The sequence below is a fragment of the Nelumbo lutea genome, chromosome 3, assembly GCF_056320005.1.
Source record: "Nelumbo lutea isolate HS-2025 chromosome 3, American lotus-T2T, whole genome shotgun sequence".
Taxonomy (NCBI): domain Eukaryota; kingdom Viridiplantae; phylum Streptophyta; class Magnoliopsida; order Proteales; family Nelumbonaceae; genus Nelumbo; species Nelumbo lutea.
In genome coordinates this window covers 49,677,143-49,702,452 of record NC_142686.1, presented here as the reverse complement: position 1 = coordinate 49,702,452, position 25,310 = coordinate 49,677,143, and the positions used below count along the sequence as shown (strand labels likewise).

At 39.5% G+C, this 25,310-nt stretch overlaps 1 protein-coding gene across 3 annotated transcripts in view; it reads left to right on the top strand.

Annotated features, from left to right (window-relative positions):
- LOC148864867 (magnesium transporter MRS2-I-like) overlaps positions 1–12,916 on the top strand; it is a 32,850-nt gene extending 19,934 nt beyond the window's left edge. Inside the window, exons 6-12 of one of the 3 annotated variants that reach the window (XM_088979086.1) lie at positions 8,980–9,207; positions 9,283–9,327; positions 11,714–11,758; positions 11,863–11,892; positions 12,057–12,176; positions 12,275–12,467; positions 12,635–12,916. In XM_088979086.1, the coding sequence (XP_088835212.1) occupies positions 8,980–9,207; positions 9,283–9,327; positions 11,714–11,758; positions 11,863–11,892; positions 12,057–12,176; positions 12,275–12,361 (555 nt within the window). In that variant the 3' untranslated portion in view covers positions 12,362–12,467; positions 12,635–12,916. Of the gene's footprint in view, positions 1–8,979; positions 9,208–9,282; positions 9,328–11,713; positions 11,759–11,862; positions 11,893–12,056; positions 12,177–12,274; positions 12,468–12,620 lie in introns of all 3 variants that reach the window. The other 2 variants (XM_088979087.1, XM_088979088.1) reach the window with 2 other exon arrangements.
- The last annotated feature ends 12,394 nt before the right edge of the window (positions 12,917–25,310 follow it).

Sequence of the window (25,310 nt, the reverse complement as noted above, 5' to 3'; positions counted from 1 at the left end):
TGCCTTTTCAAACAAGCTTTTTTTTTATGCAAAAATCTCGTTTTGAGCTTTTTCATGAAATGTTTTTTTATTGGCTTTTGGAAAGAAGCTCATTGGAGAAGTACTCCCAAACATGTCCTTCGTACTCCATCTAGGATTTGATGTTTTTTGGAAATAAGAGCAGCAATAATTCCATCCGTTTTTTTTTTTTTTTTGTTCATAAATAACAAATACTCATTGATTCTGAATCCAAAACCTTGCAAAAACAGCAAGGATAAGACACAAACAGAAAATAGCTGACCAAACAAAATAATCAAGGAAATAGTCATTTACAATTCAGTTCCCAAACCCAAAAAATCCCACTCTAAGCTTTCTTTTAAAGCCCCATCCTTGGGAAGTTGATCAGCCCCATCCAAAACTGATTCCCATGAGAGTATTTCTCTAACACAGTATCTCAGACAACACAACTTGATGGTCCTTTTCCCCAATGATGTTTAATTTGCAAGTTGCAGCCAATTTCAAACCCTGAAGAACTGACAAAAGTTCTGCCCTCTGTGAATTATCATACCTCACCAAACCGGAGGACTTGAGATTGATTCTTCCCTCATCATCTCTCACTATCCCTCCAATGCCCAAGCTGCATAATTTTAGTTTTCCGACTTCAGAAGGCTTCCATACTTCCCTTTTAATCTGTCTTCTTCTGCTATCTCACCAAAAACTGCAATCTTCTCATCAATCATTTATATAAACCCTTTGAACTCTTTTGAGCTTTCCACCAAGTGTGCTATTATCTTTATAGATTCTATTAACTGCTGTTTCTCTGTGTATATCTCTTCAAAAACTTCTAGCATTTCTTTCACCCCATACACTTCAGAGTATAGCATCTCACATGCATTTCCACAGCACCTGCCTTCTTCTTGACTGTTTGCTGAAAAGGAAACAAGAAAACAGGTCTAGTATGGATGCAAGGGGTCCCTAAACTATCCCAAATTGAGATAGGAAGTGGTTCTAAATATGAGAGGAAAAAGAACAGGCAAGCAGCAAATGATGTCTACTTTCATCATTCTTAAAACAAAGAACAGACATATTCGGGGAAGGATACCATTTTTCCTTTATCTTTGAAGCCTATTGCATGTATTTTTTTTTTGATCAATAACACCAGCTTCATTAAATTAAAAGAAAAGAGGGAATATGGATACAAAAGGGGAGATAAAATATCTTAGCTTCCCAAAAACAGAAAACAAAGGGAATGCAAAGAGAAATGATTAAAAACTAGCCCAAAAAACAGACTCCCTATTCACTCCTTGCTTGGCCAACCCATCCGCAAATGAGTTGGCACTCCTCTTCACCCAGCTGTACTGAATCTCTATGTCCCTACCCAGCCATAAGAACTGTTTTTTTTCATTGTTAAAGTTCCACAAACCACTGTCCTCTGTCTTCAACCAACTAACCACCACCTTCGAATCACCTTCCAGGATCAAACGGCTGATATTTAATTCCTCTGCTCTTCGAATTCCTTCAAGCACTGCAAGGATCTCAGCCCTAAGAGAGATAGGGCCAGAGAATAAAGCAATAACAATCCCTTCCTCATTCCTGAAGACTCCTCCAATCCCAGAGGGCCCTGGATTCCTTACACTGCTGCCATCAAAATTCAGCTTTATAAAGCCCGAGGGGGGAGGGGACTAAAACGGACAAAATGTCCTCTTGCAATCTCTTTCCAGTTTCTTAGCAAGTCATCCACAGGAAAATCTGAAAACAACTCCAAAGATTTTAGCCAGTGGACAGCCCTTAAAAGGATTCGATCTAACAATTCTTCCAATGTTCTTTCCTTGTCGGAAAAAATGCGTGAGTTTATTTCTTCCCACAATGACAAGCATACCGCTGCCCTAATACACCTCCACATAGTCTTCCCTCGCTTCCTAGGCCAACTGAAAAAAGAAGGAGAAAACAAACCCTGGACAGTCTCCGGAGGATACCAAGAACACCCAAAATGGGAGAAAACCCACTCCCAAACAGTTTTAGCAGCCTTACAAGAGACCATGAGGAGGTAGCTAGATTCCCCATCAGCTTTACAAAGAGCACATCTATTAGGAATTAGAGAAAGTCTATTGCATGTATTGATTATTTGATTGGCATCTTCCTGGAAAAACACCTTTACTTTATGGCAAGTTGGACCAAGCTAGATGGTTTTCCAAGGGTAAAGTGAAGGTTGGGGATGACTTAGGGATAAAGATTTGAAGAAGGATGAGAGTGAGAAAGGGCCAGTAGGGTTAATCACCCACACTATCATCACCACCATGAGTAGATAAGAAGACTTGGTTTAGAGAATTAAGCAACAGGACTGCTTCATCACCTTCAGGTTCTCTTAATCCCCTTCTTAGACCTTTGGCTTATTTTGTGTTGGAACAAGAAAGAAAATAAGAAGAGACCAGATCTATATAGAGAGAAGAGAAGAAGAGAAAGAAGAAGAGGGCTTTTAGAAGGTCAAATTATGGAGTCTGTTGATGGCACCATTAGTTTTCTATTTGGTAATCATATTGATAGGTAAATGTATAAATTTGCCCCTAGTAGACAGCAGCTATAGAAGAAATAAAAGAAAGGCCCAACAGGCTCACTAACATAGTCAGCCCAATAATAATTAAGAAAATAGCCAAATATCTCAACACTCCCCCTTAAGCTGAAAAAATATGTTAATCATGCCCAGATTGTTTATTTAAGGCTACAACTTGGAATTAGTAACACTCTTGGCAAAGACATCTTTAAGTTGTTCTGTTGAAGCAATAGAATGAAGACAAACTTCTCTAGAAACAACCCTTTCTTGTATGAAATATTTGTCAACCTCAATATGTTTTGTCCTATCAATGCTAAATTGGATTATGTGTAATATTAAAAGCGGCCTGATTATCACATACAACATTCTAGGTCTATCATGAACAACTCCTAGCTCTCCTAGTAAGAACCTAATCCACAAATCTCAAAACATCCATGGGCCATTTCCCTGTACCTTGTCTCTGCATCGGAACAAACAACAACACTCTGTTTCTTGCTTCTCTAAGTAACTAAATTACCCTTAACAAGAGTACAATGGCCAAGGTAGATCTGTTGTCATCGATAGAACTTGTCTAATTTGCATCAATGTATGCTTCTATGCTCATGTGTCCACCATGGCTGGCAAACAAAATCCTTTTCCCTGGTTTACCCTTTAAGTAGCATAAAATGCTCTTAGCAGCTGCCAGATAAGTATCTTTGGATGCATGCATAAACTGGCTAATAACACTCATAGTGTATAAGATATTAGGTCAAGTAATAACAAATATAATAGTTGCCTACCCATTGTTGGAACATTCCCCTGTCTAGAAGTAGAGTGCTATTAGAAGATGATAATTTATGTGCAGGATTGATGGGAGTATATATTGGTTTTGTTCTTAGTTTTCCTGTCTCCATTAGGAGGTCGAATCAATGTTTTAAAACACGGAGTTGCATCAGGAGTATCTATTGGTTTTGTCTTTTTGTATGAGATGTGTGAGAGACACATGAGGCATATGCCTCTAGCATGCCTCATGAAAAAGGCATATGAGGCATATGCCTTAGAGGTATCAGTGCCTTTGGCATACGGCTCAAGACATTTTGGGGGCACCTCGCCTGGAGGTGCGCCTCCATGCGTACGCCTCCCATGCCTTTTAAAACATTGGGCCCAATACACACTTAAACACTTTAGGAGATCAAGATACCTTCCTTGGAATGTGCCACCTAAATCCCCCCCTCCCCAAAAAAAGAAAACTTAACACAAGTGCTTCATCTCAAGCTCCATGTTAAAGAAGTGCTTAAGTTTCTCCATCTTAAGAGGATCATTACCTATCACCACGATGCCATCAACTTATATAGTAAGTGTAGTAAGAGAAGAACCATTCTTCTTGATAAACAATGTATGATTAGATTGGGCTTGTATAAATCCAATCTTAGTCAATGCTCTTCTAAATAAATTAAACTGAGCCCTAGGCGACTGCTTTAGGCCATATACTGACTTCTTTAGTCTGCATAGCTTACCCTTTTTCAGTAGAACCATAAAAAACATGGGGAAGAACCATGAGAGGAGTTGTAGAAGGAAGAAGGAGGTAGTGTAGTGGTAGATGCATCAAATAACTCTCTTCTCTCCCTTTGAGCAAATCTAGCCTAGTAAAACCCTAAAGAGTTGTTCTTTGCTTAGAATAGTAAATCTAGCCTAGCAAAACCCTAATTTGATTTTCGTTTGCATCCATTCACTCAATGGAGCAAACTGGAGGAGAGACCAAGTATTCCATAAATTCTAGGTTTCGACATGGGGGGGGCAATGAAGAATCTTTTTGGGGTTGTGACTACTGTGAAGTTAGATGGGACCAATTATTTAGCCTGGTCTCAATCTACTAAGATACATGTGTGTAGTAGAGGAAAACATGGTTACATTATTGGGAGCAAGAAGAAACCAGAGGAGGATGATCCTACCTATGAAAGGTGGATGTAGGAAAACTACACAGTAGTGGGTTGGTTAGTGAATTCTATGCAACAACACATTAGTTAGCATTACCTGTGGATGGAAACTTCCAAAGAAGTGTGGGATAGTGTTACAGAGACCTATTCCCAAAAGCTTAATGTTGCTCGGGCCTACAAATCGAAGCATGATGTAAATAATCTAAGACAAGAGGAGAAGCCCTTAGTTGTCTTCTTCTCTATGCGGAAATCTTTTTAGCAAGAGATTGATCTGATGGAACTCTTGTTTGGGGTTGCATAAAGGACGCAGAAACATATAGGAAGTTGGTGGAGAGAAATCGAGCCTTTGAGTTCCTCACTAGACTTAACTCGGAGTATGATATTGTGAGGTAGAATGTTTTAGCAAAGGATGAGGTGACTTTGTCTCAGGCATATGCAATGGTGAGCAGTGAGGAGAGCAGAAGACAGGTTTAATCTATCGAGCCGCAGGTTGATCGCTATGCCAATGCTGGGATGAAGCTGAAGGTTAACACTGGGAAGAAAGATGTTATCTGTGAATATTGCAAGAAGCCTAAACACACTAAAGACACCTGTTGGAAGCTGCATCCAGAGCTCATTCATACCAAACTCAAGAAAGAAAATGATGGAAAAAGGTTTGAAACTGGAAAAAGGCGTAAATGCAAATGTAGCCACCTCCTCACAAGGCGAACCAGGACAAGGTGGAGAGAAGTCAGTGGGAGAACAGCTTGCAGCTGCCAGGGCTGAGTATGAGAAGTATAGCCAAATAATTAGTCATTTGGAGTCCACTGCTACTGCTCCTTTAGAGACTGTTGCTTTGCATATGTTCACTCAGGTATTCGTGCCACTACACATCATGCTTCTGTCTTAGGTACTCATAAAACCCCTTAGATAACTAATTCTGGTGCTTTTTACCATATGCTTAGTATTTCATAGTTATTCACCTCTTACCAACTCCTTTCTGGCCGAGATAAGATATCCCTTGCTAATGGCTCTCTTGCCCTATCATGGGAAAGGGAGACATTAAGACCTCTAATGCCCTCACCTTATCATCTGTTCTTCATGTACCTAAACTTAATACCAATTTGCTTTCAGCTAGTAATTTGACTAAATTCCCGAATTGCAGTGTGACCTTTTTTCCTTCATATTGTGTTTTTCAAGACATGAAATCTCAAAAGGTGGTTGAGAGTGGCCATGAGGCGAATGGAATCTATTTGTTACACATGCCTGAGTAGAGCTAAGTACAACTTAAGAGAACTGCATTTATTTTAGAGTCCACTAGTCATATTATGTTATGTCATTAGTCGTTTGGGTCATTGTCTTTTTCTTCATTGAGTCAGTTGTTTCCAAAGTTATTTAAAGGAATCAGTTTATCAAGTTTACATTGTGAGTCCTATGAGTTCTCAAAGCATTGTAAGAACACTTATCCTTCAAGTAATAAAAGATTGACTATTCCTTTTAATATTGTTCACGTTGATGTGTGGGGGCCTTACCATTTACCGTTTATGGGTGGCTATAGATATTTCATCCTGTTTATTGATGATTTTTCATGATATACTTGGATTTACCTTATGCACTCTCGTGCTGAAGTGCCTAAACTTGTACAACAGTTCCATGAGCACATACTCACTCGGTTTAACACCCACATCAAAATATTCCAATCGGACAATGCTAAGGAATATTTGGAGAAGGACCTTGCCTCCTATCTTGAGAAGTTTAGGGTTGTCATCAGAGTTCTTGTGCCCACACTCCACACCAAAATGGAGTAGCGGAGAGGAAAAATAGACATTGTGGAAGTTGCAAGGAGCATCCTTTTTGCTACCCATGTTCTTGTGAAGTTTTGGGGTGATACAGTTTTAACAGCTACCTACCTTATTAACCGCATGCCTTCTCGAGTCTTGGGGTTAAAATCTCCTTTTGGAGTTCTCTTTCCTGGTGTTGAGGTTTTCTCCATTCCTCTGTGGATCTTTGGCTGCACTTGCTATGTCCACATTCTTAGTTCTAAGAGACATAAGTTTGACCCCAAGGCTCAGAAGTGTATATTCCTTGGTTATGCCTCCACATAGAAAGGGTACTGTTGTTTTGATCCCATTAGTGGCACCCGGTTTGTTCACATGGATGTCACCTTTGCAGAGTTAGTTCCTTTTCATATTCGTCCTTTTGAGGGGGAGAGATCTCTTGAGTTGTTTTCTTCCTCCCTTCCTTTGCTAACTCCAATTGAGTCTTGTGTTGAGCCCTCTAGTTACCCCCATTCCCGTGTAGGGATCCTCTCCTTTGAGGTCTTCCATTCCTACTCCTCCCCCTCCTCTTGCTAGTCCTACCATTTTTACCACCTATCCTATTCTCTAGAGGTGGTACTAGTGGCAAAGGCTAAGGCAAACAGAGGTTGATCCCATGCCTCTAGTTGAGTCTCAGGTGCTTCCAATTATTGAAGACAGGACATGTCCATCACCTCCTCTACCAGCACCCTTGTTTCCAGACCTTGACCTATCCATTTCTTTGAGAAAAGGTATGAGGAAATGTACAATTCATTGTATTTCCAAACACCTTTCCTACAACTTGTTGTCCCCATCCTACTATGCCTTTCTAGCCTCCATTTCCTCTCAACCCATCCTAAATTCTATTTTAGAAGCCTTAGCCACACCAGAATGGAGGGATGCAATGAGGACTAAAATAGAGGCCCTTCATTAAAACAATACGTGGGATATTGTTGACTTGCCAGTTGGGAAGGAACCTGTTGGGTGCAAGTGGGTTTTCACTATCAAGTATTGTGCAAATAAGTCAATTGAGAGGTATAAGGCTCATCTTGTTGCTAAAATGACTTCGGTGGGAGTTCTTTTATCCTTAGCAGTGAGCTATGATTGGCCTTTGTATCAGTTTGATGTTAAGATGCATTCTTGAATGGTGATCTCACTGAAGAGGTATATATGTCCCTTCCTCCTAGTGTATATGGCAAGGAGATGCAAGGTAAGGTGTGCAGATTAAAGAAATCACTTTATGGCCTGGAACAATCTCCACATGCTTGGTTTGACAGATTTAAGGTTGCTCTTGTTCAGTTCGGCTGCACTCAGACTCAATCAGATCATACCCTCTTTGTTAAGAGAAGAAGCACCCCGGTGACATTCTTTATTGTTTATGTAGATGATATTGTGGTTATTGGCAGTGGTATAGAAGATGTTAGTGCTTTCAAGAAGTTTCTCGGTTCTGAATTTGATATCAAAGACTTAGGAGGGTTGCGGTATTTTCTTGGCATTGAGGTTGCTAGGTCCAAGGAAGGTGTCTTTATTTCTCAGCAGAAGTATGTGTTGGATCTTCTTAATGAGATTGGAAAACATGGTGCTAAACCTGCCTCTACCCCTATAACCCTATTGATGTGAATCATAAACTCTCAACTTATGATGGAGAACTTTTAGTTGATAGGGGAGCATTTAAGAGATTATTAGGGAAACTTCTTTATCTATGTATGACTCGTCCAGAAATTTCATATGTTGTAAGTGTCATCAGCTAGTTCATGCATGTTCCTAGAGACACACATATGGCTGCTGTAGAAAGGGTGCTATGCTATCTTAAGGGAACTCCTGGTAAGGGTATATTGTTTGCTAAACCTGGCCACATGAAGGTAGAAGCATATACAGATGTTGATTGGGTAGGAAATGTGGATGGCAGGAGATCCACATTAGGTTATTGTACTATGGTAGACATAAATATTGTTTCTTGGAGAAGTAAAAAGCAATCAGTGGTTGCTAGATCTTCAGCTGAGGTAGAGTATAGGGCTATGGCCCATGGGGCCTTTGAGTTGTTATGGCTTAGATCTCTCCTTGATGAGGTGGGTGTTTTATGTGACAAGCCACTGATGTTGTATTGTGATAACCAGGCTGCTATTAACATTGCTCACAACCTGGTTCAGCATGATAGAACTAAGAACATTAAGGTAGATAGACACTTTATATGGGAGAGAGTGGCTTCAAGAGAGGTGTGCCTTCCTTTCATTGCATCAGAAGAGCAGCTAGAAGAATTTCTAACTAATGGAGTTCCAAAGGCAAAGCTTCAACATTATGTAAGCAAGCTAGGCATGATTGACATCTATGCTCAACTTGAGGGGGAGTGTAGTGAGAATGGGCTTTAGTGTTTTTTATTTCCTTTAAGTAGTGTTTAAGGTTATGTTTGTTGGTTATAGGCTATTTTTGTTTTCTTTAATTCTTTCTTTAGTGTTGGCCGCCCCATTAAGGGCATCCAAGTAATTGTACTTAATTTTTGAATAAGTTAATAAAAGAGATCAAGGGGGCTAGAGAGAGAGGTAAAACTCTTCTTTTCTTTCTTCCCTTCTCTTCTTCTTCCACAACCTAGTGCTGAAGCCTCTTTCTTCTCCTTTCTCTTCCTTTCTTTTCCTACATTTTCTATATATATATATATTGCAGGCAGGCTAGAAATGATTACCCCTAGTTCTGTTCCCTCTTTCAATGTAGTCCATATTTAAGTATATATTTTGTTAAAAAAATATTTTGCTACTTCCAGGTGAGGGATGAGCTTGAACAACTTCTGGATGATGATGATGATATGGCAGACCTTTACCTTTCAAGAAAATTAGCTACGGCTTCTTCACCAGTCAGTGGCTCCGGTGCACCCAATTGGTTACCTGCTTCCCCTACTATAGGTTCGAAGATATCCAGGGCAAGCCGAGCAAGTTTTGCAACCCTTCGTGGAGATGAAAATGATGTTGAGGAGCTTGAAATGTTGCTTGAGGTCAGTCACCTAATTGCCATAGCTCATACTTTATTAAGACTGAAAGTCTAACCTGACTTGTTCTAAACTTTGCAGGCATACTTCATGCAGATTGATGGTATATTGAACAAATTGACCACGGTATACTTTACTGAATCTGTGGTGCTATTACATTTATATTTTTTAATAATGATTTGATCCATTTGAAGTTCCTTTTATACTTGTGTACTAAATACACAGTAAACTTGCTTTGCTTGAGTGGAAGGCAATGGTCAAACATTCCACACCCTTATAGTGGTCAATTTCCTCATTAACAAGCTTGTATGAATGCAGACTAAAGCATGTCTCTTGCTTGAGGGTACCCGGGGGGGTGTGGAAGAAATGCAGAATGAACCACCATTCAAAACTCTACATTTACTTTTCTTCTATATATATGTATACAACATACATATGCATTAAACTGATCTCATTTGAATTTGAAGGTTTGGCATATCCACGATTTGTATTATTCTACTACCCCTCCTTTGGTTGACAATGTAGACTAATACATGAAAACAGGTTTGAGAATATCTCTCACTCAACCAAGAAGATCAACTCGTCCCTTCAACTCTGATTATAGGCATGCACAATTATGTGAGTAGAAAACCTTATGTGCTGATTTCAGCCAAGCTTCTTGTGAAAGGAAGAGTAGAAAGTTGGGGATTTCAGCAAGAGAGGAAAGGGGAGAAAAGAGAAGAAGGTCGACTAGGATAGATTAACTTAACCCTAGCTGCCAGCCCCTCATTCTATTTATAATTAACTTAAGTATGAGATATTACAAGGATGCCCTTAGTAGGGCAGCAACTCAAACTAAGTGGCCCAAGGCCCAACAGCATCTTAATTTAAAAGAAAATAAACTAAACACAAGTCAGCCCACTCAACAATGTGAAACTGATCTGATTTGAATTTGAAGGTTTGACATATCCATGTTATATTGGTCCACCTTCCTCCTTTGGTCAACAAAGACTATATACATGGAAGTAGACTTGAGCATATTCTCACTCAAGTGAGGAGATAAACCAAACTCTTCAACTCTAATCGCTGGCATACACAATTATGTAGAATTGCCTTTGTGGCTAACTAATCTTTTAGGTTCTTTTTGTTCTAATCAAACCATGAATGCATCAAGCTTTTCCTGGTTTCATCAGCTTGCATGGAAATTACTGGTGACTATTTCTTTTGGAACTTTGATGGAATATATCAGTTAATTACAGAAAGCAAAGCATTATATAAAAAATCAGAGGCAATTATAGTGAGAAATGTAATTGAATCTGGGTAGATTCATAGATTAGTGTCTAGAAAGTTTATGATAGATTTTCTTTCTGATAAATGTTGGAAGCATCATAAAAGCAAACAAGAGAGGAAAGGGAACATAGAAGGCAGTGCAAAATGATCAATTTCTTTTATTTATTTATTTTTTGATAGAAAGGGGAACAATTAAAAAGAAGAATGACACTTGGTGAAATGGCCCCAAGCATCCCAAAAACAAATGTTCATCAGAGTTGGATCAGACAACCAAGTTGATCAATTTCCATTGTGAATACAATATTACTGTCACAGTGGATCAATATATATATATATATATATATATATATATATAGGGTTCGACTATGATATGGAAAAGATATGATATCTGAAAATTTTCTGACAAAGTCAATTGGAATCATAAGTGTAGTAGCCAATCAGGTGTTATTTATCAAAATTCATGGGTGGGTTTTGATTGGTCATTTTAGACTCCAGTCTCTTCAAAAAAAAAAAAAAAAAGAGGACTCCATTTTTTTTTTCCTTCTGTGAAAATCTACAAAAATTATGCTACTACATTTGGTTGACATTCCCAGGAAATTACCAATTATTCATAAAATTTGATGTCAGTACTTTTGTTCTCACTTCCTTCTAATTAATCCACCCTCTTGAATGGTTCTGTATAATTTTCTTATTGAATCTTTGTATTGAATTTATAGTATATCCTTGACTTGGCACCACTTTGAGCATTTCATCCGTTTAACTTGAAGAGAGTTAACCAATTGGGAATGGTATGGTGGTTAACATTAGCTTGTAGGATTGCATTGGAAGATTGTAATGAAAAAGTGGATTCCAAGCATCCACTAATCTAGTTGATAATCCCTAATGTCTGCCAGTAATATGAAAAATTGATTATCCTTGTAATAAAACTATATTCAGGAAGCAAACTTGTCTGGACCAGGCCCAAATTTATCAGGTTTGTGGTTATGAGTTTTTCCATGATGTTGTCAACTTTCAATTGGGTGGGTGGTCCTGATTCAAACCCAGCATATAACAGCTGTAATTCATGACTTTTATCAGGTCATAACAGATAGGTATTGTTGGGGTACTAACATGTGGGATCAAGATTGGAGTTACATATTATATGCTTAGGAAAATGAGGGACCAAATTCATTGACAGCATTTCTTTATTGTTTGTGGCTGGTTAAACCTGAATTATGATGCATGGCCTTTTCTTTTTTCCCAGCTGCGTGAATATATTGATGATACAGAGGATTACATTAATATTCAGGTAATTGCTTTGAATCTTAAAATTTAAAATTAGAAAGAAGAGAGTCCATTTAAGTGGCATGTGAATGAATAGTTTAAAGAAATGCCATGTATTCTTGCTTGCAGCTTGACAATCATCGGAACCAGTTGATTCAGGTAATGTGTCTGATATCCATATCAATTAATTTCTTTGCCAGTGCCTTTCATTTTTGTCTCTCCTTTGTATTAATATCCTTATTTTTATGCTGAAGGTTATTAGATCTTCTATTAGACTGATTTTATGGATGTTTTTGTTTTTTCTACCCGCTTTGCGGCTGCAGCTAGAGCTCTTCCTAAGTTCTGGAACTGTTTGTTTATCCATCTATTCTTTGGTGGCTGGAATATTTGGCATGAACATCCCATACACGTGGAATGATGACCATGGATACGTATTCAAATGGGTATGTTTGGGTACTTAGCCTGGGAAACTTAGCTATTATCATTTGAGCAAGGGCCTTATTTCAGTTTACATGGATGATCCTTCAATTGTTGCTAACAGGTGGTCATCCTTACGGGGATAGCTTGTGCCTGCCTTTTCGTATTGATAGTTTCCTATGCCCGCTATAAAGGTCTTGTAGGGTCTTGATATTCTCAGCAGAAGTAGGGTCATTTTGAAAGGAGTTAGAGAACCCCTCTGAGCATTCATAATATTTACATGAAATAAGTTATTGCTGCTGAGACTTGACAGCCAGGTTAGTGGAGCTAATAAAACTCAATAAATGTTACGGTTTCTTTCTTCCCTTCCCCATCTCCCTCCAGCCCAGGCATTATGATCTCAATAAGGAGAATTCCTTGTTCTCTTTAGATTGTCATTCAAGTCTTAACATTCTCCCTCATTGTTTAAGAAGTTTCATTGTAGGTCCAATGAAGCAGGCAGTGTTTTACTTGGAGGACCATGGTGATTTAAGTGGGACCAATAACAATGTGATCCATCCAATTTCAGGCACCAACCAACAAGGAATCATGAATGGGTGCATGGTAACCTTTTTTTAATAGTTTTACCTTGATTAGTGATTCTTCTTGTTTTAATATACCTCAGAACTGGGTTGAAACGAGTGCATAATTTCACTCTTTCACATTTGTAATCAGCATATCAGCTATTAATTATTATGCCCTAATGAAGAATTGGATATTATGAAAAGTGAAAAGCTTCCTACAACACCAATAACTTTTTCATGGGTAGGCCTCAGTCAGGAGACTTGGGGGCTGTTAGCAAGTGGCATCAGCTTAAACTCTGTTATGTTGCACTAATGAACTAACTTGTTAGACTAGTACCTCCAGGGAGCCACAACTTCGGGGGTGTTCATGGCAGTTGTTTCTGTTTTCAAAAACAAAACCAATCATGTTGTTGAAATTATCGCTCGATTTATTTGCAATCCAGATGGAATGAAATTTTTGTCATTGTGGTTTTCCTTCACATTTTGGGGCACAGGTTCACGATGTAAAATTAATCCCCTCCCCTTTGTTGAATGATAGTTCAGAATAGGTTTTCAGGAAATGAGCTAATTACCAAATTTTAAGTGTTCTTAACCAGAAAACAGATTACAGTTTGCAATTGGTTCGAGCCCGAACCTGATCGTGTTTTTATATTCCAGGTTAGAAATGAGACTTATGCAACTTCCGAGTTCTGAAAATATATATCTAGTTCTCTTTGATAACCCGATGGTAAGAACACTTCGAGGGGCTCAATCCTCCAGAGATTAGGGTTGGGAATGGGGAAGAAGGGAACAGGGAAAGGAGAGAGAGAGAGAGGGAGAGAGAGAGAGAGGTGTAATGGTTTCCTCTCCCTGGGCCGGGTATCCTGGACCCGAAGCCTCTGCAGTCTCATGGGCATGGGCTTGCTTGTGAGCCAGCTGGAGCTTCTGGGTGAGACCTATCAACTTCCCCACCTTTAAGAATGACGTTGGCCTCAAGGTCGATAGTGGGGAAGATTTATGGCCCACCTTAACTCATTGGATGTCTCATATAATGTGTGGTTCCACCAGCAGTTCACCATCTTTAGAGAATTCAGGAAGGAGTCAGCTAGTAGCAGAGACTGGGGCTCGACATGGCTTCGGGAATGAGACATGAAACACCGGGTATAGCATGGTGCCTGGTGGTAAGTCTAAGCAATAGGCTATCGCTCCAACTCTCTTCAGGATAAGAAATGGGCTAAAAAACCATGGGGAAAATTTTTGCCACACCCGCTTAGCTAGGGAGGAGTGGAGGACTGCCTGTAGGGTTGGAGTTGTAGGCATGGTTTTTAAAAACGAACCGGTGACGGAACCAGTCAGGGGTCCAGTTACCGGTTCGAATGGTCCGACTGTTCAACTCGAATGGTTGGCACGTTCTGACAAAAAAATTAAAAAAAATTGGAAAACAGGTCAACACTGTTTGAATGACTAACCAGCTGGTTCAGCGGTTTGCTGACCAAAATCAACGGTTTTGGGGGAAAGTGGAACCGGTCAAGTGATCGATTCTCGGTTTTTCCGGTCTGATCGTTCGGTTCAGTCCGGTTTTGAAAACCACAGTTTTAGGTATACCATGTCCCCATTTTGGTACTCCACTACCTTACGCTTTTTATCATATTGTAGTTTCATTTGTTGTTGGGCCTGTTTGAGAGACTTAAGTATTTCTTGTACTAAGCATCTAATCAACTTTGACTAGGGGTGTAAACGGATCAAATTAGAATCGAATCAGGCAATATCTGAATTCGAATCCGATGAGAAAATTCGATATCCAAAATTGATTTGATATCCGATGTATATTGAAAATTAATATTCAAACTCCATTAAATATTTGAATATTTGATTTAATTCGAATTCAACCAATTTATTGTTTTAGGTAATTAATAAATAAATAAATATATATATATATATATAACTATTTTATTTATATAAAGTATATAAGTATAAAAATACTTATATAATTTAATTATTATACATATATATATATATATAAATTATTTAAATATTTTATATATTATATATAAGAATTAAATAATTGGTCACATTCAGGTATTTATTGAATTGAATAAGGTCATATTCGAATTTGAATCCAATTAGCTAATCGATATGAATAGGATATCTGAATTTGACCAATTAAATATTCAAATTCGATTCAATTATGTCAAATCTCAATTTCGAAATCAGATTTTTGAATACCGTTGACACCCTAACTTGACCACCATTGTTGTTTCCTTCTCATAAGGTAAATGGATGGTGGGTTACGTCCATAAACAACTTTGAAGGGTGTGGTTCCATGACATGGTACGTAGTGTTTTTCTTGAAGAGTCAAAGTAAAATTTTCATTAAAAGAAAAAAGAAATCATGCAATTTGAGACGTGTCAAGATAACACCCCCACCACAACCTTAAACCATAATAAGGCTGAGTTTGTTTTTGGTGTAAATGCAAATTGACATAAAACTCCACCGTTGATTCACATTTACACGCGTTTGTTTCTAGTATAAAAACGGATCGGCGTAAAACTACACACTTGGTTTGCTTTTTTACGCGTTTGATTCCAATGTAAAGTTTACATAAAAAATCAATGTAAACCTTGGCTGGCTTTTCCACCGATAATTATCACAGTCCATTCAAATTTTAAACCGATTGATTGACTTTTCCATCAATTGACATTTACACCAATGAATTTTCCACCGAAATCAAACACATCCTAATATCAGCTTATCAATACTCTTATGCTTATTCTCAAATAGTCCATTGTTTCTTTCATTCCAAATAATCCAATAAACCACGAAAGGGATACAACTTCACACAATCTTTGCTTTCTTGCATCCATTAAGCCTTGGATAAGAAGAAAACAACTCTATGTAGTTCTAGCTTGAAACACACTTAATCCAAAATGAAAGGAATAAAATTTCCACATGAAATTGGCAATCTTGCAAGAGTAGAACAAATGGTAGATTGTCTCCTCACCTGAACAACAAAGACAGCAATAACTTGCCATAGAGAACCCCTACTCTTTAGATGATCCAAAGTCAAGATGCTATCCAAAGCCACTAACCAAGCAAAAGTTTCCACTCTAGGGGGAACAAGATTCCGCCACTCTCTTTCCACTTGATCAGATACCAGGTACTCCCTAACCATTGCCAAGTAGAAAGATTTCACAATGAATTTTCCATTTCTGCATAGTATATAGTATTCTGCCAATACTCAACCTATGGAAGCCATTTAAGCCATTGTGTGGGCCTTTCACTAGCAAGACATTGGAGGTAAGTTTCAAAGCATTAGTTAATAACCTCAAATTGCCCATTCATTTGATGTTGGTAACTAGTAGAATGGTGTAAGTACCTTGGAGCCTAAAGTAGTCCTCCTACAACTGACTCATAAATGTTGGATCCCAGTCTATGATGATGGTTGTTGGGGTGCCATACAACTTGGCAATATCTCTAATAAAGTTTTGGGCTACCTAAGCCACTGTATAGGGGAGTGATAGGCTCACAAAGTGGGTGTACTTGTTTAGCTGATCCACCACCACAAGGATTACAAGTTCACTTCTAGACTTGGGCAACTCGGTGATGAAGTCCATAGTGATCTCATCCCAGACTTGACCCAGTATGGGTAAGGGATGAAGCAAGCCAGCGGGAAACTTAGGCCTGATACTTCTGTAATTAACGTTCAGTGTACGATGCAACATAGTCTTGGATGACCCATTACATTCCTTTCAAAGTAGGTGGCCAACCTTTGGTAAGTGCATGCAGGCCATACTAGAATGTCCTCCCTTAAACTAGAGGAAAAGCTTCAAAAGGTCCTATTGGTAGGTTAGTAGAGCTGAAATCACCATTCTGTCCATGAAGATAAGCACAACTTCTTGAAGAATACTTAGGAATCGGGTCTGAGTTGGCTTGCAATTGTTGTCTAATACGACCTAGTTCAGGACCGAATTGGGCTTCCTCCTTGATGCACTCCATCATAAAGATATTGGGGAGAGGAAGCTATCATGGAACTGAGTTCTTCCTTGTGTGAGGGTGTCAACTACTGCATTGGAGGAACCTGACTTATATTCAATTAAAAAATTAAAGCCCATTAGTTTTGAGGCCCATTTTTTATGCTCTAAGATAAGGACACGCTAGTTCATTAGGTACTGAAGCTTTATTGATTTGTGGGAACTTTGTCCTTGTGCCCCAAGAGATAGGCTCTCCATTTTTGCACCGGAAATCCAAATCCATCAACTCCTTGTCATAGGTGGATTTGAGTTGGTACTGAGTCAAAAGTCTCTTACCATAGTAGGCAATCGAGTGGCCATTTTGCATCAACACAATGCTAATTCCTCATCTCGATGCATCACACTTGACCACATATTCATTAGAGAAATTTGACAACATGAGAGTGGGTAGTGAGGTTACTGTTTACTTCCAACGGTGTCATTCTTAAGTAAGACAATGAAAGGGGCTACTAAGGAAGCATAAATTTTCATGAATTGGCAGTATTAGCCAATTATGCCCAAGATTCCCCACAAGGCCTTGATGTTTTTGGGCCTGGTCCACTGAAACATCCTTTGTATCTCCTATGAGTCTGTCATCAATATTCTTTTAGAAGTAATGTACCTCAGGTATTAGACTTGAGTCTTTTCAAAGGCGCATTTAGATGGCTTAGCATAGAACTTATGTTGCCAAACCTTAGAGCCTTGCTCACGTGTTCAATGTGTGAGCTCCAATCTGGACTATAGGTCAAAACGTAGTCAAAGAATACAAGTATAATGTGCCTAAGGTATAGCCGAAATATATAACTCATCAAACTTTGAAATGTGGGTGGTGCATTTGGTCAGTCCAAAGGGCATGACCACAAACTCATAACAGCCATCATGGGTCCAAAAAGCGGTTTTATGGATGCCATTTGAGTGAAATTCTATCTAGTGGTTTTGGTCTAGTCTGGATCGCTTGGTTTGGTGCTAACCCAACCAAGTTGGGCTGGTTGACCCTCTTGAGTTTGTTCAATCATTATTCATGAAAGTGGGCTAATCCTATAGCATCTAATATGTAGTAGGCTGCATGGACTTAACTTCCAATAAAATATCTTCCCTTAGACCCCAAATGAAACACTTGTACCATTTGTACTAGAGGCAAACCTCCTCATCTAAATGAATAGATGAAAGTTGGATCCTTTGACGAAAAATCAAGGAGGTTGGGTCATCACCTGAAGAAGATGGGGAACTCCAGTTTGGGAGGATGAGCACCGGTGACCCCTCGACCACCAGAAGCCACTATTACTAGACTCCCCAATCTCACTCTCTTTTCCTTGCACCAAGGTAAGCTTCTTCAATTGGGATGCGATTACTGAGAGGGTCTCCTCGATCTCCTTCAGTTCTCTAGTTACATTGTGCATATCAACCTCCATACAGCCCATCATTTTATATACTAAATTAGGCATCGTTTGGTGCATCTTTCCATGCGGTTTTTTGACTGTTTATAAGTCGGGTAGCCCATGTTGCAGTCTTTTTTTGTTTGGTTTGTAACAGATCTAGCTGCCAAAAGTCGGTGTGCCAAAAAGACACAAGAACTTGAGAAGCCCATTTTGGGCTGATTTAGGGAAGCCCATTTTGGGCTTATTCTCGCACGGAAAGATGTAAAATAGCCAAACTAGCTTTGGGCTGCTCAAATCTTCATGCAAAAGCTCAATGTGTCTTTTGACTGCCAAACTAGACTGTCACAGGGCTAGTCAACGAGGCCCCATGTGGCGCTCGATGGGGTCGAGAAAGCCTACGAATGCAAGCAACAATAAAAGGCAACAAGAAGTCACACAAATTAGTCAAAAGGCTATTTGTATTGCATTGATTGATGGTAAGCACAAGTACACAGTTCAGTGTCGAGGGGTTCTCATGCTTAACCTTTACACGCTATTGACTCACTCGACTACCTACCTCCCCACAAAGAGTACATTAAGTTTTTGGGGGAGTGACATAAAGATACATCAAAATGGTGGAAAATCATACTACAAAATTGCAAGATTGCCATTGGCATTCCCCCCATACAAAATACATAGATAGCGCACCTATGACACACATGATGACACTCCAAAGGCACATTGATGGCATGGTGGAAGGTGCTTGATGGCGTGACAAAAGAGTCACTTGTGACAGTCTCCCCCACTCAATTCGATCTATGTCCTTGGAGATCAGATTTTGCTAGTCCCTTGGAGTCGTTGCTACGGAAGGAGGGTTCTTCAACTATTCCATAAACTTGTTTGTCGTCCAAGGCTTGGGTTTGTGCTTAAGTGGATGGCTGGGATGGCTTGTTATGTTGAGGAATCCTATGGCTAAGTCTTTACCTGGCTGCTTCAAGATAGGATAAATGATGACTTAACTTGATTGCGGGTAAGGTTTGGGCCAAGTCAGGGTCAAAGTGTTGACTTGGATTATTGGGGTATCTGTTCCCATGCATTTTTTCCCAAAGATGGATGCTCATAGTGCTACTACGTGGTCTGGGTGACACTCGCTCTCCCCGATGTTTGAGGTAGTAGATGTGGCTATAGTTTGAGTTGGCATTGGGTCTTCTATTGCGGTTAACACTTGATGGCGGGCACGATCGCTGCTGCTGAGGTGCTGATGATGACTTGAAGGGTTGTTGCTTCATACTGGTGTCTTCAGTTGACTGGCACTTCGTGATTAAGGCAGTGTGAGTGGGGGTCTTCTCTGCTCTAGGCTTCATGCTGGGTTTAGGCTTTGCTTCAATGTGAAAGAATTGCAGTGCTGACGCTTGTTTCATCTGGACCTTGGTGGAGGTTGTAACTGGTATCATGCAAGGGGAGCTCTCACCCAGGATGCATAATGAGTTGATGTGCGGCATGAGGGCTGCTTTCGCCTGCATTAGAAAATCCATCCCCAAGACAACTCGAAAGTCATCCAGGGGTACCACAGATAAATTAATTTTTCCTTTCCAAGGCTCAACTTCGAGATCTACCCCACGGGCCTGGCCTTCAACAACTTTTGCACCAGAGTTTACAACTTTAAGCTAGCCTATCTCCTTAGTGATTGGAAGGGCTAGCCGTTCGGCCTCAGCAATGGAAATGAAATTGTGCGTGACCCTAGTGTCAACTAGGGCCTAGGCCGGCATCCTACCGAGGGTGATGTTCACATATGGGAGCCCCTTATGAGCTTTGTTGGGCCGTCTTGGTGTGGCCTCTTTGTTCATCATTGCATTGAAAAGTTGGAGTGCATTCACTCTTGGCGCCTGCACGTGCTTCTCCTCATCACTTTGCTCATCATCATTGAGCTTGGCGACAAGGGCATTGATCTTCTTCCTTGTTGGGCAATCACAAACTAAATGCTTCTCCCCATAAATAAAGCAAGAGCATGGGGGTCCAGTGGTTCTAGGCCTGTAGTTGTGTTGGCGACCTTGATCTTCTTGTGGCTTTTTCCCATAATCCTATTTAGCTGGCTTGCTGAAGTTTGAGCTGTCATGAGGAGGGTGTGATTGATTGGCTTCTCCACTCAAGTCCAAGGCACGCGGGCTGGTTGGCTTTGGGGCTTCTTCATCTGACAAAGCTTGTCTCATTTAGTTGCTCTATCACGACCATTGTTGTGGCAAGGTCCTGCACGTTGCAGCGTTAGAGCTTTAATTCGGCCCATGGCTTTAGCCCGTCCATGAAGTTGAACAACAAATCATTGTTGGACATGCCCGTGATCTCCAGGGTAAGGGCTGAAAACTCTTTGACATAGTCGTGGAGTGAGTCCCCATGCTTGAGTGCTTTCAAATTTTTACGCGCCAAGTACTCCACATTCTCTAGGTAAAATTGCCGCTTTAGCTCTCAATTGAAATCAGCCCATGTGTTAATGATGCACGTGCCCCACTCAATGTCCTGGCATCGCTTGCGCCACCATAGCATAGCAATGTTAGTCAAATACATGATCAATGTATGAACCTGAGTTAGGTCATCATCAATGCTAACCGCAAAGAAATATTGTTCCATTTTCCACAAGAAGTTGTCAAGTTCTCGAGCATCTTGGGAGTTGGAATAAGGTGTGGGCTCCCGGATCTTTACACGAGTAGGGAATAGTATTGTGGAGGGGCTAGGAGTGCTGGCCACTAATCTCTTGAGGAGCGTCATGTCTCCTCTTAATTCATCCAGTTGTGCCTGGAGGTCGGTAGGAGCGTCCATGGTTGCTTTCATGGCCATCCACTCTCTTCTAATGTCTTCTAATTGTGCTTGAATGGCTGTAGGTGTGGGCATGACTCTCTTCCATGTCGACCATTCAACTCTCATCTCGTCAACCTGATCTTGGATGTTGGATCTGGATGAGCTCCCTTCTTATTGGGATGTTGTGGCAAGGACTTTCTTGAGGGTGCCATTCAGGACGTCTTGGACCTCATTCATGATGCCATTCAAGTGGGTTTCTATCTCCACCATGGAGCTCTCAATGGTTTCCACGTTTAGGTGGATTTCTTCTACTCGGTCACGCATCTCCTCAACGGTCACTTCGCAATGAAGGGTGCGCGTGTCGAAGGTAGCAAGCTTGTTAACCGACTTGTCGCGCTTACTTTCTTTGGATGTGCGGCCCTTCAGGGCCTTCTCTGTGACAACTTCATTGCCTAGTGCCTCAACGGTCTCCCTAGCATGGGCAAGGCCATGCTAAATCTCGTTGATGAGTTCCTTGTTGTGCTTCATTGCCCCACCACTAGTGTCGCTATGCAAGGGTCACGTGCTTTGAGGAGCAACCTGCTCTGATACCAACTATCACGAGGCCCCGTGCGGCGCTCGATGGGGTCGAGAAAGCCTACGAATGCAAGCAACAACACACAAAAAGCAACAAGAAAGCACACAAAGTCAAAAGGCTACTTGTTTTGCATTGATTGATGGTAAGCACAAGCGCACAGTTCAGTGTCGAGGGGATCTCGTGCTTAACCTTTACACGCTATTGACTCACTCGACTACCTACCTCATGTTAAAGAGTATGTTAAGCTTTTGGAGGAGTGACATAAAGATACATCAAAATGGTGGAAAATCATGACAGAAATGCAAAATTGCAATTGGCATTCCCCCCATACAAAATACATAGATAGCCCACCTATGACAGACATGATGACACTCCAAAGGCATACTGATGGCATGGTGGAAGGTGCTTGATGGTGTGACAAAAGAATCACTTGTGACAAGACGGCCCCTTAGGCTTTGTACTGTTTGCGAGCTCTGATACCAGTTAATAGAACCCGATTGTAAGAGCACTTCGAGGCACTCAATCTTCCAAATATTAGGGTTGTGAATGGAGAAGGGAAGAGAGTGATTACTATTGCACGATGTATGAAATCATTTAAACATGTTGCCTTATATAGTGGGCTGGTCATGCTTCGCACATTTTGTTATTGCTCACGTAGTCTCCAGATGTGAGGGTTTTATGGTTCCTCTCCTTGGGCCCAAAGTCTCTGTAGTCTCATGGGACTGGGCCTGCTTGTGAGCCAAACTATCACTTGCCTAGGTTGGAACTTCTGGGTAAGACCTATCACTCTGGGTCTCAATGAACTCGGAACTCTTGAAAGCAAAAAATTTGAGAGCATGGCATCCAGCCATGAATAGGGAATATCTCCCACATGTATGTATGTTATTCATGGGAGAGATGTGTGACCGGATGCGCGTGCTTTTGAAGTCTTCACAGAGTTTGAAAGTTTGGCATTTTAAATACAACCAGTAGGTCCCATATAGGACAAAATTTGAAAGAGTTGAATAAATTACTTAAATATGTTTTCGACTTGTCGGTTGTGTGATATATTTCTAAAAACTAAATTTCCTATATCACGTTTCATATAAAATACCTTTTATTGGTGTCATTTCAACTATAAAAATGTATGTGTGTACGATTGGTCATTACCATTTATTGGAGTAACAATTAGTTGAACACAATAGCTAGAAGTTAAGATATATAAAGTCTACAATCATTTAATTTCTCACTATGATCCATAGTCCATTGAACAGTTATGGCATTCATCTAATCCGAATTCCATTTATGGTTGAAACATCAAATTTGACGTGTTATGAAAAAAAGACAATTTGTATTAATCACAATGTTTTAAAAAATTGACCTGGAATTGGCATTGTTTTAGCCATCGGTTTTCAGGTTAGTGGTTAGACCATTTGGTTCGAATGGATGGTTCATTCCAAATTAAAAAAAAAATAATTAAAAAACATTGTCCAAGTCAAATATGTTAGCGGTTTGAATATTTGGGCCAGTGGGTTGTTGACCAAATCAATAAAATCAGTTGCCTAGACGGTCCCTAGACTGAATGGTTTGACTGTCAAATTGAACCACATATAACATGAATGCAAAATGCCCCCAAAATTTGGAAAAAGATATCAAATTGAACCACATACAAAGTCAACATCCAGTTTTATTTTGTTTTCTTAGACGGTTCCATATTTCTTATGATCATCAATTGTCAATTTTGAGGGCAGAAATATACTTGATACTTCGGTAGTACTTTGTGAATGTCGTTTAGATGGATGTTGGTGCCCTTGAGCCCTTCCCCTCCCTAAATATAAAGATACGAGATAAGGTGTTTGATTGGTTGTCCCTTGGACCCTTGGCCGGGCACGGGCCGTTATCATTAGTTTTGATGGTCAGACCAGTCGGTTTAGAAACCGGTTAAGGTACTGGTTCTATTTCAGCCTGAACAATTATTTTTTTTAACCTGTTGAATTGGTCAATGACCTGCTGATTTGGGTGATTGAATTATGAATCTATTTGACCCAGATAATAGTTTTGGGTTAATTTTTATGATTTTTTTTTAATTTTTTTAAGTATCACAGGTAATTCGTTCAGACCAAATGATTAAACCACTAAACCAGAAATTGGTGGTCAAAGCAGTTCTAATATATACAGTTGATAAATACTGAGAGTTGAGGCATTTTAATAAATTTCATTCTAGGAAAAATATATGGTATCGGAAAGACATGATAATGGAAAAGCTTTGATCAATCAAAACACTCGTGAATTTTGATTAATATCACCTGATTAGTCACCTCTTTTATGATCCCACTTGATTGATTCTAAACGTTTTCGTATCATATTCAAACCCTTCATCCTAAGATATTCATCTATGAAATATCAAACCGAAAAAATAAGAAAAAGAGTATTGCAGTATTGCTTGTTGATATTGAAAATGTGGTACTGTACTGTATCGAGGTGTGAGATAGAATTTTTCACCCGGTCCGTTGATATGGATTCCAGCCACTCGCATTTACTCTATTCATTAAGGCTATGTTTGGTTTGAAGGAAAATGTAGGGAAAGGAAGGAAAAAATAGGGAAACTTATACAAAGCTTGTATTGGTTTCATTGTCTTTCCCTACCTTTTCCTTCAAACCAAACATAGCCTAAAGGAATTTGATTAGTTCCATATAAGCTATAGGATTAGTTGTGAAAGCATGAAATTTGCAGCAGCAAAGAAAAAAAAAAACATCATAATAAATTTTACTACACCAAAAATTGGAACTAAAAATTTAGTGTTGGAGCTTCACAGTATTAATAATTCCAATTCCACCACTAGGCTCAATTTGGAAGTAGTATAAATTAAACAAAATTTTACACTCTACATATTTGTATTTGTACTCTTTTCCAACTGAGCTTTGGATGGAATACAAATGTAAATATGTACAGTGTAAATACTTACAAAATAATACAAATTACAAGGTGTTGCACTCTACATATTTGTATTTGTACTTCTTCCAAACCGAGCCTTAAATCCAAATCCGCCCTAAAATTAAAAGAAAAAAAAACGCATAATCCATGAAGCTAAAATGCTGTATATCTTAAGAAACAGACCTCCCAATTCCTCGAGGCTTCAATGAGATTCAATTTATTAATACCAATGCAGGGACAAGATTTAAACCCTGATCGCTCAAGTCGTAATTTTCAACTGTTGCACCAAGGCACACCTCGTCTGAATCAGAGACTGTGAACCCAAAATATAAAAATGGGGCACTACAATTAATTAAGACAACCCAGAATATCTCCAATTTTTTACTTTGGAACCAAAGAGAGTGGTGGAGAATCATTCTGTTCCAACTAAATAACATGGCCCCCCCACCCAATCAAATCAAGTTGGCATTATGAAGTACAGTCCAGAAATAATAAAATGGGGAAACAACAAATTTAACAACCATGAACAGAACTCAAAACCAATGGATGCTACATAACTAACTGCAATTTCTGGAGCCTAACATGGCTCCAATCAAATAATGAAAAAAATTTGATACCGTTTATTCATTATTTATTCTGAGAGTTTGCATTCTCTTGTCACCATGTATAAATGTACAAATGCTTCAACAGTATACAGTGTCGATTTAATCTAGCCATTGAGAAAGAGTGATGAGATTCTATTCAAAGGTTCAAACTATCCATACGAATCAAAGGGGTAAGTTTCACGAATTGAGCCTGAACATGTGATATGCACTGATATGTTATGATACGCATCGATATCGATACATTGTGATATTTTGAACCTTGATATATTCAATGGGCCATGGCAAGGATGGTATTCTCTGGGGTCTACTACAGTATTATCTTAGATTTCCTCATTATCTACAAATGCTATTTAGTTGCTTG